Source organism: Macaca nemestrina, chromosome 16 (assembly GCF_043159975.1).
Source record: "Macaca nemestrina isolate mMacNem1 chromosome 16, mMacNem.hap1, whole genome shotgun sequence".
NCBI lineage: Eukaryota > Metazoa > Chordata > Mammalia > Primates > Cercopithecidae > Macaca > Macaca nemestrina.
In genome coordinates, this window is record NC_092140.1 from 83,751,953 (window position 1) to 83,768,463 (window position 16,511).

Here is a 16,511-nt window from a genome sequence, read left to right on the forward strand (position 1 = left end):
GATAACAGAGGCAAGATATAAGTAAATAAACCAAGGAACTAGGTACTTTTCTTTGGTATTTGCATTACAAGATAAATATAAAAATCAATTAAAGGTATTGTTGGGCTGATTTCTGTTTTTTCCCTTCTTTATTTTGGTATGAGAGGTAAAAATCCAAGTTTCAATACTGGCTTCTGAGAAAATTCACATGTCTATGATTTGGGTTTCTAATAGCTGCTTTTGAAAGTGAACCAATCGATACTGTGTCCTGAGGGACAACTGGGCTGAGCATCTCATGAGGAAGTAAAGGGAAGTCAGGCCAGGCTCGGTGGCTCACGCCTGTAATCCCAGCACTTTGGGAGGCCGAGGCGGGCGGATCACAAGGTCAGGAGATCGAGACCACGGTGAAACCCCGTCTCTACTAAAAATTACAAAAAATTAGCCGGGCGCGGTTGTGGGCGCCTGTAGTCCCAGCTACTCGGGAGGCTGAGGCAGGAGAATGGCGTGAACCCGGGAGGCGGAGCTTGCAGTGAGCCGAGATCGCGCCACTGCACTCCAGCCTGGGCTGGGCGACAGAGCGAGACTCCGTCTCAAAAAAAAAAAAAAAAAAAAAAAAAAAAAGGAAGTAAAGGGAAGTGTAGAAAAAACGAAAGATTAACATTGACTTTTAATAAATAAAAGAGTACACAATGTAGATGAAGTTACATAACACATGAGGTGTTCTTCAAGAGTTATACAACAGAAAAATTGAGTGTAAATTCAATTTTGGCAGGTTAGGTTTTATTTTAACTGCACTGGGAAAACCACGTAGATAAAACTATCTTATTGCTTATCCTTTACAATTTTAAAGCAAAACAAACACAACAGCATTTTATTTAATTGTAGTGTATCCGTATTTTCACATATTGGCTTTAAAAAAATATCTGCTTACAAGAAAGAAAGGAAAGCCCAAACAAGAATGTAGTATGTAAGCGAGTACAAAATGGGATACAGTATAAGGCAAACTGATTACCTAAGTCCCAAGAAGTCAAGAAACAGAGTGTAACTCAGATCCAGGCAGGGTTAACCAGGGAAGGCTCCATTTCTGTGTGTACCTGCTGCTTTCTTCAGCACTGCACTATACAACATTCTGGGGCAGCCTGAGAGATGCAGACTATACAAATATAGTCTCACATCTCACCACCAAAGCACAAACATTCCAGAGGCATGGAAGCCAAAGTGTAAACACTTCTGCAGTCAACCCTTAACTATTCACATTTACAGAAGGAAAGAGCAAAGACACCGCTAATCCAATAGATAAATGGAAAGATCACTGAGTTAGCTTTGGAATACACTCTTTTGAATACAGGTGTATCGTGTTCAAGGAACTCACAAGTCTGTTATGAATATTAGTCATAAGGAGTCATAAGGAGTTAGAAACTTTCTCCAGGAGTTAGAAACCTTTTCAACATTTATTACAGCTACCAGAAATAGAGAATTAACTGGACAATCTCAAAGATGCATTTGACTGGTAACTAAAGTTCCATTGATTCCACCAGACAACTGTAAAACTATATAGATAGAATTTTGGAATTTGGCAAATAAGTATGGCATGAACAAATAACCCTGTTCAAAATTGAAAATAAACAGCAGAAAACAATTTTTTAAAAATTCTACAAAAGTACTGAAATTCCCTTTCAATTGCTGCAAGTCACCTCATTTCAGTTGCCTTGTTTTCATTGCCTCTCTGCTCCTTTCAATAAATTCGGTCTTCTTGTTTTCATCTTTAATACATTGAGCTCTCTCTTCATTTCTCATGCAAGGTCTTGCTGCTTCACTTTCATAAGCTGTTTTTGGAACCTTGCTGTGGATGTTCTCCTTGAAAGCTCTTGTCCATGAACATTTCAGATAAAATCTCATCAAAGCTTCCTCCATCATCACTCTGAGTCAGAGAAACTCACTCTGCTAAAGTTTACAACAGAACTTTTGCTATGTGCACTTGGATGGACGTCATAAGCTTCCAGGGAAGAATTAAAGAGATTAGGTACTCCTTGCTCATGATGCACAATGACACTGGATCCTTTATAACTCCAGGCCACGTGCATCAAAGAATGAGCCAAAAGTCATACAAGTCCCTTCATTCTGATTCCCACATTTTTAGGACAAGTGCAATATAATATAAAGAGTATGTTTCAGAGTCTGAATTTGGATCTTAGTCTCATTACTTACTGGCTATGTAATCTTGGAAAAGATCCTAAACTCCTCTGAGCCTGTTTGTTAACCTGTAAAACGGGGATACATAATAGTACCTCTTAGGCTAGCTACGAAAATCAAGGTAACATAGGCAAAATGTTTGGCACAGGTACTAAACAAATGTTAGCTAATATTACTGCTTTTCTTAAAATGAACTTATTCTAATTATTGGCATTTAGCATTATAGTTTAGATGTCCATATTGAACTATCTCTATGGGATTTTTATCCTGTCATAATTGAAGTTTGCCACTGTTGATTGTCCCCCGCTAAGTTGAGATACTAATTTGAAATTTATGGCCAACATCTAGCCTAAGTGATCATATTCTACTCATGTGAAATTAAGCTCCACCTTAATGCTGAAGATTGAATATCTATTTCTCTACATCTATGTAATATAGTCTGTTCAGACTTAAAATTTTGACCAGTGCTGCTAGACACTGTTGAATCGAACAGAGAGGGAAAGGGTTATTATGGCAGGAAGAGAAATGAACATTACTTAATGAACTTGCATTTCAGTTGAGCAGGGTTTTTAATACAAAAGAAAGAGCTTTTTATAAATTCTTTTGCTCAGCAACAATAAAAAGAGGAAAAGAGCACTCAGCTGGGAACAATAGCTACTCAGCTCATAAAAAATCATTAGAAGGAACATTTTCTTTGTCCGCCATGCCCAGCAATTTCGCTGGTGGGCAATGATCCAGATCACTTAGGTTCCACCTACAAAAATGAGTCCAAAGAACCTTCTCAACTTTTCCAGCTAATAAATTATGCTAACAAAAATCCTAATCTCTTAACGTGTGCAATGCCACCATAAATAAAATTTTGATTCATAATTCATGGAATGTTTTTGACAAGTAGACGATACTGATCCACCCATTAATAGGATTTGCTCTTGAGGTTGCTTTTCCATTAGAAGGGAGGGACTATGCTGACACATTTACTCATTCCCATCAAATCCTCCTTGCAGCCAGGAGCCTGTATCTGGTTGATGACTGTTGGGTAAGGTGCAGGGTGCCAGAGGACAGCATGGTTCCACTGTGTGAAATAAGCTGGAGTACTTGGATATTTCACTTTTCACTGCAGTCTCTGTAGCTCATCTTAAGTTGGTTGAGTCAGAGAAACTTCATATTCTTGACATAAAGAGCCTGGCTGATTCATCTTCTCCCACAAATGGTATTAAACCGTATTAAGCTAATTGTCAAGTGTGTTGAATTACCTTATCAATAAAAAGCTCTTTTCTGTGTTCAAGGTTCCCCATGACAACCAAAAGATTCCTGCACATGAATAAAATGTATTTCTAATGACACTGCTGGATGATCAATCATAAGCATGCCCATTAATGCAACTCCTATATGTCTTGTTAATTAAAAAGTATGAGGGAAAGAGTTTTCTGTTTAAGAACTTATTTTTTTTGTATTTAGCTTGAACATGAACATTTTAAGAATGAACTTATATCTTTACTGCCTGATATAGTAAGTATTCAATATTTGCTGAATGTCTAAAATATATTTCACAAAAAGTAAAGTGCTTTGAAGACTAAACAATGCATTCCAAGCCCAACATTTTTTCCTTACTAAACTTCTCTCCACTTGTGACTTTACGCTGAAGATTGGCACCATCAACTAAAATCTAAATAGCATTCTATGTTCCCCTTTAATTAACTGTCCATGACTTACACTTCCTCTGCAATCTGAATTGTTTTATTTTTAAAAGGCCTTCCTAGTCCCTCAGATTGCATCTAAGATGTAAGAATACACAGAAACTGCAGTATCAACAGGACTTAATTAAGCAGAATATGCAATGACAGCAAATATGCAAGCACAATCTTTACTGAAGACAGGTAACCAAACAAGCTTTTTACAGATAAGGAGTTTGGGGGGAAGGGTGTGTAGCTGGTGAAAATTCAGTTTTATAAGTATACTGCCATTGAGAGAATTACTCCTGAGTATCTGCAACTGTACTTATTCACTGCAACAGTAAACAAGACAGATATGATCCCTGTTCTCAGAGAGCTCATAATTCATGATATTACTTTTGCTGGATGCACCAGAAAGAGAGGGATACATTTTAGCTTGGCCTTCAACTATGTAGGTATAGTTGTGGAGATCTGGGGATTAGGATGGCATCCTTAGGTACAAGGATAACAGCAGAAAAATAGTAGTTGTACTTATTATCTGAAACTTTCTGAGCTTATACTCCAAGTAGCTGTAGTTCAATTGTATATGCCTGATTTTTTTAAGTAATGCCTTCACAGACTCAAGGGGAAGAAAAAATCCCAACCCTGTCCTGTTGCATATTAAAGATGACCACTGATTCTTTCAGTCCTTTCTATCCTCTCCCTTTGAATCGAGGCAGGCTCTGTAATTCTTAGACCAACTGAATATGGCACAAGTGACGCCCTGACAGTTTCCAGACCCAGGGCAATCTGGCAGCTTCCATTTTTTGTCTCTTGGAACACTCTGTTGTAAGACAGCTGCTATGGTGACGATGCTCTAGTAGCCCTGTGGAGAAGCCTGTGTAAATAGGAACCTAAGCAGAGAGAAAAACCGAGGCTCTCAGCCAACAACCAGGCCCAACTTGCTGGCCGGAGAACTGGTGCCTCCAGCCTGTTAATGCTGCAAGGAATGCAGACGAGCTGTCCCCACCATGTTCTACCCAAATTGCAGATTCAAGGGTGAAATAAATGATTACTGGGACATACCTGAAACTTTACCCTGAATCCGAGGTATTTTTAAAGATAAAACTAACTAAATGAGGCAGTGAAGGAAGTAAAAATTATATTTTTTGAGCATTTATGTGACTAAATGCTTTATACATCCTTATTCTCTACAATAACCATATTTGATAGGATTATTTTCTCTATTTTATAGATACAGGTTATTGACTAGAAAACTGAGTAACTGCCCAAGGTCACATAACAGGAGGATAGTATTCAAAAGCAGACCTGGCTCCAAGGTACCTGCAAAGAAAACAGGAATTAAGGAAATTCTAAGCTAATGCTGGGGTGACTCAAATTCTCATGAATAAAGTATGGATTAGGAAAATATGACATCAATTAAAAGGTGCAACTGAGGGTGCCCCAATATTCCTTAGCAGAACTTTCCAAATTGGCAGTAACATGTTTTGATGCATAGTATTCAGAAAACAGCAACATTTTCTTAGTATGTAAAACTTTATGATGCCTGCTAAAGGCAAGTGCTCCAGAGTAAAGAGGTTACAAAGATGAATGGCAATATTCTTGCTCTGAAGGTTCTTGCATTTTAGTATGAGAAAGAAGGTATGTTACACCAAGAGTTGCTTCGCAAGGTACCAAGCTATAGCCCCTATAGGTATGTATCATGTGAAGAATAAAGTACTATGGGGATTTATTCATTCACTCAACAAATATTTATTGGCTGCCAATGTAACAGTAAACAAGACAGATATGATGCTGCTCTCAGAGAGCTGATAATTCATGATATTACTTTTGCTGGATGCACCAGAAAAAGAGGGATACATTTTAGCTTGGCCTTCAACTATGCCTAGACTTCAACTATGCCTAGACAGGTGGGGATCTGGGGATTGGGATGGCATTCTTAGGTACAAGGATAACAGGAGAAAAATGAAAAACACTAAAGCATGAGAAAATTAGTAGGACATGTATGGGGACTTTAAAGCAAGAACCATATTTTATCGACTTTAAGGTTCCAGCAATTTAATTCAGGATCATTATTTTATAAACCAAAAGAAAAAATAGTAATTAAAGTTTTACAGAAATGGTTCTCAACTGGGGGCGATTATTGTCCTCTAAAGGGCATTTGGCAATATCTGGAACCATTTTTGTTGTCACAACTGATAAGACTAGTCTTTAGTAGATAACAGGTCAGGGATTATTGCTAATCATCTAAAATGCACAAGAGACCTCCCACAAAAAAAGAATTATTTGGCCTAACATGTCAATAATGCCAAGGTTGAGAACTCCTAAACTACAGAATGTTACAAGTTGAAAGATGCATCTAGGATATCTACAAAGTATTTTAAGATACAGAAAATGCAGTAGTTCAGTTTACCTGAAATGAACCCAAGATTTGTAAAGGAATACTGGGAAATAATGCTGGCACTCTGTATCTGAATCTGTTCTTTCACCTTTGGAATAGTAAAGTGATAATGATCAGGGACTATGTTTTAAGAAATTAATTTAATGCAGTGTAAGTCACAGAGCTGGCCTTTGATGACCACTCTGTCCAAACTTTGCTTTCTAGAAACCCTGCACTCTAATCACTCCAATTGATATATCTATTTCTGCTAATTGTCATCTCAGAATAACACTCATCTCAGAAGAAATAACACTGACTCACCTCACCAATCATTATGGTATCTCTGATTATTTTTCTTTTTTAAAGCCCAGCTCTATGCCACTTATTCCTCCTCTCATGCAGTGTTTAACATATTATTTTCTTCCTTTGAACTTTTAAAATATATCACCTGTATCTAACAGCATTCACTATGTGTGTGATTTATCCTTCCTCTACATGTAAGTTCCTTTGGGTCATGATCCATGACTGCTTCATACGTGCAACTCTCAGGGGACCCACGATAGTGCCTTGCACATCAAAGGGGTCAATAAATATTTGTAGACTGAGTAATGAATAAATATACAGTACTGGGAGAATATAATTAAATACAAATTCCTCAGACTTCTCTCAACCTTTCCTCACAGGGCTCATTTTGTAAACGTGAATCATTTTAGTAGCTCTCCAAGTCCTCATGCTTTAGCTATAGGGTCTCAGAGGGAGCGGGGTTCTTAACCCTTACTTTACAAAACACCATTTAATAAATTCCATTACATTTCAGATCATATCTCCAAGGGGTATCAGCCAGTACTTGCTCTCAAGACATTTAAAACACCTTATATAGGCAGAGTCCCAAATTCCCTGAAAAAAAGAGACAATTAGGGTACAAATATAAGCAATAAGAAAACTTCTACTCATTGCTCACAAATCCCAATTGCATTCTTGATAATCATACTTTTTGCACACGTGTGTGTGTGGGGGGGTGAGGGGATTTAGAACATAACAAAAATCTTAAAAATGTATGAATGTAACAAAGAAAATAAGAAAAAAGGTCAGTTATAGAATTTTAAGGAGATCCTTTAAAAGATAATAAAAAGCAAGACTATTATTATTTTATTGTTATACAGCTTAATGATGGAAGATAAGATTGTGGTCAATCCATACAGAAAATTAAGAAGACCATGTTTTAGAATATTTTGCAGGTCTTTTTTTTTTTTTTTTTTTTTTGAAGTCCCCTCTTTTTTTTTCCTTCAGCGTGGTCCTTAAGCATCAATCAACGTTTGGTGCCAGATTCTAGCAAGTCTTTTGCTTCATTTATTTTGGCCGCTACGTAAGGAGATCCACCTGAGACAACAAAGAAAAATGAATTAAAATATACTTCATCATTGATACTAAAAATACTCTTCTCTGATATTGTCTCACACATTAATCCTGACAAATTATTTTATAAGCTAACTAGAAATCAAAACAGTACAAATTAAACTTGATTAGTGAAGTCCTACAACTATCCAACAATTTAAAAAAAACCTCTGAGAAAAATGATGAAAGAAAGTTGTGATCAGGAATAACTTGAAAAATACTCAAATACTTCATGGGTCAGACATTCACCTTTCCAGTATTTGACCAGAGAATTTTCTAAAATTAAGCGGATGGTTAGGTAAATAAAATAACAGTCTTTTCCATGACTGTTTTCTTTTTTTTTTTTTTTTAAAGACACATTCATGTGTGAAAAGGGGTATCTTTTTGAAGAACATAAATCAATCCAAGGGGTCTTTTTAAAGTACTAATCAAGTCTTATGATGTCACAAAAATAAAATGCATGTTTAAAAAGGCAACTATGTACTACCCAGTGCTAAAAACCTACTTACTTGAGATAAATGATCTAATATTAATAAATGAGAGACAAAAATAAGGTCAAAATAAATTTTTGTTCTCTGAAATGATTCTATTCGAATACTGACAGAGTGTAGTTTTGGATTTACAGTGCCCCAAAATAAAACTGAGTCAGTTCCTTTTTAGAGTTCTTTGCAATGAATTCTTTCTAATGTAAACAGCAAGAGGAAAACTGAGGTGAATTTCAAATGCAGAATCACTGTAAATCACAAACAGAACCTATTTGACATACAAAAATACTAGCCCCAAACTGTCACATGAAAGCTAAACATCATGCGCCTTCTAACTTCTAGTCCTGAATACTGTCATTGTTTAACGCTCAGACTAACAATCATATTACAGCTCACCAGTCTCTTTGTGTTTTTTATTTTGTATTCTCCCCTTAAGTGCAAACCATCTATACCTGCTGAAAACATCATAAGGTCTTAGTAGTTTACAACAAACCAAAAAGCATCTAGCTAATATTGGTGTACATTGTCCTGACTTTTTTCCAGCCTTTTATTGATATCATACCACCCAACTTATGAACGGAAAAGAAAGCAAAGAAAATACATCAACAAACATGGCGTTGTGGTAGAAAGGGCAATGCTGGAGAAAGCTATATTTAGCTCTTTGCCCTTGAGGATACCACTGACATTTTCATATCAAGATCTGAATTGCTATAAACACTTATGGAATATATCACAGTATGTCCTTGAATGTGCTATAAGAGTTACAAAGAAAGCTGATAAAAGTTTAAAGCACTTGGTTATGAAATCTGTTGATTTCATGATTATCTTTGCAGACGATCTAGCAATCAGGAATTAGGTAACGTCAATGTGGTAAGCTGTTTAAATTCTTAGAGTTATCAGGGTGATGTCCTCAATGTCTTGAATATCCTCAGCAAATATTAAAATATTAATTAAACTTAAACATAACATTTGATTAATATGCATTCTGGATATTTCAATCATAGGCTGTAATATGCTCACTCAGCAGTTTGAAGGCCTAGATGATAGAAAGTCTTATACATTTTGGACTGGTTCTTGTGACCCTCATTCTACCTCTAAATAGTTGGAGAAGTTCCTCAGTCCAAAACTACAATTCCTATAGTCTCTTCAAGCAGTGTTTGATTCACATCAGGTTCCATTAATTAGAGCCATTCTTGTGAGACTTGGAAGGTTGAAATGCGGGAAAGCCTTTCTTGCTGAACCTCTTTATCATTATTACTACCAGTAAGCAAGAGTGCGGTTATAGTGGTGGCAGCAACTGTGCTTCTCCCACAGTTCTAGTGGCAGCCTGTGAGGCAGCAGCTTCCCTGACACAGTAGCTGTGTAATTGTTTAGGAATGATTCTTGCAGGTCAAGTGTAGAACTTGCTCCTTCAGATCTTCGAACAACGTGTAACCTGTGATAAATGTTCTCCTGGTTAAAATACCTAGTTGCTGGCAGTGAATCCTGACTGATAGCACAGGATAGGATGCATACCCTAAATTTAACGAAAACAAAATACTCTCGGCTGTACACAGTGGCTCACGCCTGTCATCGTAGTACTTTGGGAGGCTGAAGTGAGAGGACTGCTTGAGCCCAGGAGTCTGAGACCAGACTGGGGAACATAATAAGATTCTGTCTCTACAAAAAATTTAAAAATTAGTTGGGTGTCGTGGTGCACACCTGTAGCCTGAGGCTGCGGTGAGCCTTGATCGCACCACTGCACTCCAGCCTGGGCAACAGAGTGAGGCCCTATCTCCAAAAAAGAAAAGAAAAAGAATAAAGAAAATAACACTCTTCAATCCCTCTCAGTTTTCTGGGGGAATTCGGTGAGTTCCATTTAATTAGAACACTCACCTTCACCCTTGGTATTTCTGTACCTTTGTTCTTCTACCACTAAATATTGCCAGAGGTCTTCTGCTTTTGGCTACTGTGAACCATCATGTTTAAGACCAACTCTGCCACTGACACCCAACTAGAAGAGCTAAATAAAATATAAACACATCAGTATAAAAGCACTGGAGGGCTACCAAGTCAGTCAGGTCTTGAGGGACCTGGAGATAAGGAAAATGTACTATGATGAGTCCAACATTCTGCACTGCTTTTTTCCTTCAAAGAAGCCAGACACATAAGAGTATATAATACTATTCCATATATATGAAACATGTCTAAGGCCGAGCACAGTGGCTCAGACCTGTAATCCCAGCACTTTGGGAGGCCGAGGCGGGCGGATCACGAGGTCAGGAGATCAAGAGCATCCTGGCTAACACATCTCTACTAAAAATATAAAAATATAAAAAATTTTAGGGAAACCCCGTCTCTACTAAAAATAAAAAAAATTAGCCGGGTGTGGTGGCGGGCACCTGTAGTCCCAGCTGCTCAGGAGGCTGAGGCAGGAGAATGGCATGAACCCGGGAGGCAGAGGTTGATGTTGCAGTGAGCCGAGATCGTGCCACTGCACTCCAGCCTTGGCGACAGCTAGACTCTGTCTCAAAAAAATAAATAAATAAATAAATAAAAATAAAATAAAATAAAATAAAATAAAAGATATGTCTAACCTATAGTCTATGGCAGAAAGAAGAATGGTGACTGCCCAGGCTGTGGACTGCCCAGGCTGTGGGGAGGGATTGGCAATGGGAAAGGGCAAAAAGGAACCTCTGGAGCTTATGGAGATGGTATATGTCTTGACTGTTAGTGGTTACATGCACATATATATTTGCCAGAACTCATCAAATTATGCATTTAAATGGGTGCATTTTATTCTATATAAATTATATCTCAATAAAGTTGATTAATAAAAATCCAGCAGACTATATATTAAGAGACTATACTTTTAAGAAACAGAAAAACATACACTATCAAAAATAAAGCTGACATTGTTATACTAATTATAAGATAAAGTACATTTTAAGGTAAAATGCAAAACTAAAATGGGCAATTTCACAGTGTTACAAGGGTCAGTCTACTGGTAAGAGAAGGCAATTGTAAATTTGAATATACCTAATAAGATAGCCCTCAAAATACACAAAGAAAAAAAGGAGAAAACCAAAAGGAAAAACACACAAATCCACAATCTTAGTGAGTGATCCCTCTTCTCAATAATGCATAAAACAAGTAGACAAAATGAAAGAGTAAGAACACTGAAGTTAAATAACATCAACAAACTTGCTTTAACTGACACACATAAAACATTCCGCCCTACAAGTGTAGAATGTATCTTCTTTTAAACTGCACATGGAACATTTACTGTAACTGACCATGTGCTAGGGTATAAAGTAAGTCTCAACAAACTTCAAAGATTAAAATAACAATAAATGGTGCTATGTAAAGTGTCTTCCATGGATGAATGTTGATTTACAACTGCTATTAGACCATAGGTTTGGAAATTGAGATTAAGTGTTCAGAAAATATAGCTGTTTGAAATAATAGTGTACCCCTGTAAAACCTGGATCTTATATACATACTTTTTTCCTCAATTTTCTCATTTCATTTTCATTGTATTTTACAAAAGCTGTCAGTCCACCAGAGATTGAGAAAAAAAAAAAAGTCCTCCAACAGAGTTTGAGAAACACTGAAACAGTCTGTTAACTGACCAGAGGAGAACTAAACTAGAAATCAATAACAAACACATCTAGAAGATGCCAACGTTTGAATATTAATCAATACACTCCTAAATAACTCACGCATCAAGGAAGGTAGCACAATAGAAATTAGCATTTGAGAGAGAATCAACACAATGAAAGATCAGTTCTCTAAAAAAGTAATCAACTTCATGTCAGAGCATGTAAAAATGTAAAAGATAAATTCCAAGAAAAAGAAAACCTTTCAAAACTAATATAAGAAGAAATGGAAAATCAAAAGAATATTTAAGAAGCTAAACATGTAATTAAAAATCTTCCCAAAAAATAATAATCCTGGCCATGATTTTGTTGAATTTTTCCGAAAAACAGAAGAGAAAGAAAACACTTTCAACTCTTTTTATGAGGTTAGCATATCTTTGATAACAAACCCTAATGAAAATGTCACAGGGAAACCACAGATCCATATCTCTCATGAGCACAGGTGCAAAACAAACAAAATATTCACTTATCAAATTAGACTAGATATGATGACCAAGTTAGGTTTATATCAGGAATGCAAGACTGGCTTACATATCCAAAAATTAATTGATGTAATTTACCACATTAACAGAATAAAAAATAAATATATATTTATTAATTTATTTTTTTGACACACAGTTTCTCTTTTGTTGCCCAGGCTGCAGTGCAACGGCTAGATTTTGGCTCACTGCAGCCTCTGCCTCCCGGGTTCAAGCGATTCTCCTGCCTCAGCCTTCCGAGTAGCTGGGATTATAGGCATGCACCACCATGCCCGGCTAATTTTGTATTTTTGGTAGAGATGAGGTTTCTCCATGTTGGTCAGGCTGGCCTTGAACCCCCAATCTCAGGTGATCTGCCTGCCCTGACCTCCCAAAGTGCTGGGATTACAGGCATGAGTCACCGCGCCCAGCCAAAATAAATAATCATGCCAATAGCTTCAGAAAATTCAACACACATTCATAATAAAAGCTTTCAGTCAAGCTTCTGCACAGCAAAAGAAATAATCAGCAGAATAAACGGACAACCCACAAAGAGCAGGAGAAAATCTTCACAAACTGTGTATCAGACAAAGGGTTAATATCCAGAATCTGTAAGAAACTCAAACCAATCAGCAAGAAAAAAATAAATAATCCCATCAAAAAGTGTGCTAAGGACATGAAAAGAGAATTCTCAAAAAAAGATACACAAATGGCCGACACACATATTTTAAAAAGCTCAATATCACTATTTATCAGGGAAATGCAAATCAAAACCACAATGCCATACCATCTGACTCCTCCAAGAATGGCCATAATTAAAAAATCAAAAAATTATAAATGTTGGCATGGATGTGGTGAAAAGGGAACACTGTTACACTGTTGGTGGGAGTATAAACTAGTAAAACCACTATGAAAAATTGTACACACATGCTTATAGCAGCACAATTCACAATTGTAAAAATATGGAACCAGCCTAAATGCCCATCAACCAACATGAGGATAAAGAAAATATGGTACATATATGTAATGGAATACTACTCAGCCATAAAAAGAAATAAAATAATGGCATTTGCAGCAAACTGGATGGAATTGGAGACCATCATTCTATGCGAAGTAACTCCGGAATGGAAAACCAATCAGTGTATATTCTCACTATAAGTGGAAGCTAAGCTATGAGGACACAAGGGCATAAGAATGATATAATGGACTTTGGAGACTTGGGGGGAAGAGAGAAAAAGGAGATGAGGGATGAAAGACTACACATTGGGTACAGTGTACACTGCTTGGGTGATGAGCACACCAAAATCTCAGAAATCACCATAAAAAAGCTTTTCCATGCAACCAAACACCACTTGTTCCCCCAAAACTATTGAAATAAAAATAAATAATAAATAATAACACTAAATGAGAATGGATTAAACAATCTAGTCAAAAGGCAAAGGCTGTCAGACCAGATTAAATGACAACATGATCCAGCCAGGTGCAGTGGCTCAATGCCTATAAACCCAGCACTTTGGGAGGCTGAGGCAGGAAGATCACTTGAGTTCAGGATTTTGAGGCTAGCCTGTGCAATATTGCAAGACACTGTCTCTATTAAAAATAGAAGAAAAGCAAACAAGCATGACCCAACTATATGTTCTCTATAGGAGACACACTTAGATTTGAAGACAAAAATACTGAAAGTAAAAGGATGGAAAAAGACATATCCTGACAGCAGCAATCACTGAAAAGCTATAGTAGTTAATGAGACAAAGTAAACTTGGAAACCAAAAATGTTATCAGAGACAAAAAGGGACATTCCATAATGAAAAATGGGCCAATCAATCTGGAAGATGGAACAACTGTAAACCTATGTGTACCTAACAATAGAGCACCAAAATATATGAAGCAAAAACCAACCAAAACAAAAACAGAAACTAAGAAATGAATAAATATTTTATAATTCCAGCTAATACCCCACTTTCAATAACAGAACAACCACACAAAAGATCAACAAGGAAACAGAAGACTTAATACTATAAACTAACAAGACCTAACAGATATTTATAGAACACTACCCAACAACAGAATATGCAATTCTTCCCAAATGCACAGAGGATATTCTCCAGGACAGAGCATATACTAGGCCATAAAACAAACCTTAATAAGTTGAAAAGGACATAAATAATACATTATATTATCCTACCATAATAGAATGACCTTAAACATGAATACCACCACCTATAGCTTATGGGACACAGCAATAGCGGTGCAGAGAAATTTATAGCTACAAATATCCATGTTAAAAAAAGAAGATGGCTGGGCACAGTGGGTCACACTTGTAATCCCAGCACTTTGGGAGGGGGAGGGTGGAGCAGATCTCAGGAATTTGAGACCAGCCTGGCAACAGGGCAAAAACCCTATCTCTACAAAAAATACAAAAATTAGCTGAGAAAGGTGACATGTGCCTGTAGTCTCAGCTAATCAGGAGGCTAAGGTGGAAGGATCACTTAAGCCCGAGGGGTCGAGGCTGCAGTGAGCTATGACTGTGTCACTCCAGTCTGGGTGACAGTGTCACTCCAGTCTGGGTGACAGTGAGACCCTGTTTCAAAAAAAAACAAAAAACAAAACTTCAAATCAATAACTTAATATTCAACCTAAGACAATGGAAAAAGAAGAGAAACTACTGTATGTCAATAAATTAGATAATTTAGAGAAAATGGACAAGCTCCTCAAAGATACAAACTACTGATACTGACTCAAGAAGAGACAACTTGAATATTCCTGTAACAAGAGACTGAATCAGTAAACAAAAAACTACCCACAAAGAAAAGCCCAGCCCCTGATGGCTTATAGAAGAGAGAACATTTCCTAATTTATTTTATAAAGCCTATATTATCATCATGCCAAAACCAGATAAAGATATCACAAGAAAGCTACTGATCAATATATCTTATAAGTATGGATGCAAAGATACTAAAACACAATACCAGCAAACCAAACCCAGCAACATATAAAAAGAACTATAAACCATGACCAACCAAGGGATGCAGGAATTATAAACCTTGCATCCCTGTGGGATTTAACACAGGGATGCAAGTTTGGTTTAAGCACCAAAAAATAAACATAACCAATCTCATCAAAAGAAAATAAAATTCACATAATGATCTCAATACATGGAGAAAAAGCATTTGACAAAATTCAACACCCTTTCGTGAAAAAAGCACCCAGCAAACTAGGAATACAGAGAAGCTGTCTAAGTGTTAGTATGTTTGTAGATAAAAAGCATCTACAAAAAACCCACGGATTGAATGGAGAAAGACTGGATGCTTTTCCCTAAGACCAGAAGAAAGACAAGGATGTCTGTTCTTAATGATCCTAGTCAACATTGTAATGGTGGTGAAAATGAGGTTAAAAAACAAAAAGACATCCAGACTGGAAAGCAAGAAGTAAGACTATCACTATTCCTAGATGACATGATCTTGTATACTGAAAATCCTAAAGAATCTACTAATAACTATTAGACCTAATTAAATAAGTTCAGGAAGGTTATGGGATAAAAGATTAATTACAACTCAACTGTATTTCTATACATTTATAATAAACAATCTGAAAATAAAATTATAAAAATAATTCCATTCACAATAGCATTAAAAAGAATAAAACAGGAATAAATTTAACAAAAGAAGTACAAAACTCAGACTTGTAAACTACAAAACATTGTTGAAAGAAATTAAGGAGGGCCGTGCGCGGTGGCTCAAGCCTGTAATCCCAGCACTTTGGGAGGCCGAGACGGGCGGATCACGAGGTCAGGAGATCGAGACCATCCTGGCTAACACAGTGAAACCCCGTCTCTACTAAAAATACAAAAACTTAGCCGGGCGAGGTGGCGGGCGCCTGTAGTCCCAGCTACTCGGGAGGCTGAGGCAGGAGAATGGCGTGAACCCGGGAGGCGGAGCTTGCAGTGAGCTGAGATCCGGCCACTGCACTCCAGCCTGGGTGACAGAGCGAGACTCCGTCTCAAAAAAAAAAAAAAAAAAAAAAAAAGAAAGAAATTAAGGAAGATCTAAATAAATAGAAAAGCATCCTGTCTCTGTGGATCAGAAGACTTAACACTGTTAAAATGGCAAAATTCCCCACTTTACAGATTTAATGCAATCCTTATCAAAAATCTCAGCTGATTTCCCCGTAGAAATTGACAAGTTGGTTCTAAAATTCATATGGAATTATTACAGAAGGACCAAGAATAGCCAAAACAATTCTACAAAATAAGAATAAAGTAGAAGGACTCATACTTCACAATATTAAAACTTACTACAAAGCAACACTAA

General features: G+C 36.9%; 1 protein-coding gene across 3 annotated transcripts in view; it reads right to left on the bottom strand.

The window, feature by feature from the left end:
* Positions 1-737: 737 nt before the first annotated feature.
* The window catches only part of LOC105491722 (DnaJ heat shock protein family (Hsp40) member C15), a 138,735-nt gene continuing 122,961 nt past the window's right edge, over positions 738-16,511 (bottom strand). For all 3 annotated transcript variants that reach the window (XR_011614865.1, XM_071081434.1, XM_011758368.3), the window contains one exon: positions 738-7,605. Coding sequence is in view for 2 of the 3 variants with exons in the window: in XM_071081434.1 (XP_070937535.1) it covers positions 7,535-7,605 (71 nt within the window). In the remaining variant the exon portion in view is untranslated. The remainder of the gene's footprint in view (positions 7,606-16,511) is intronic.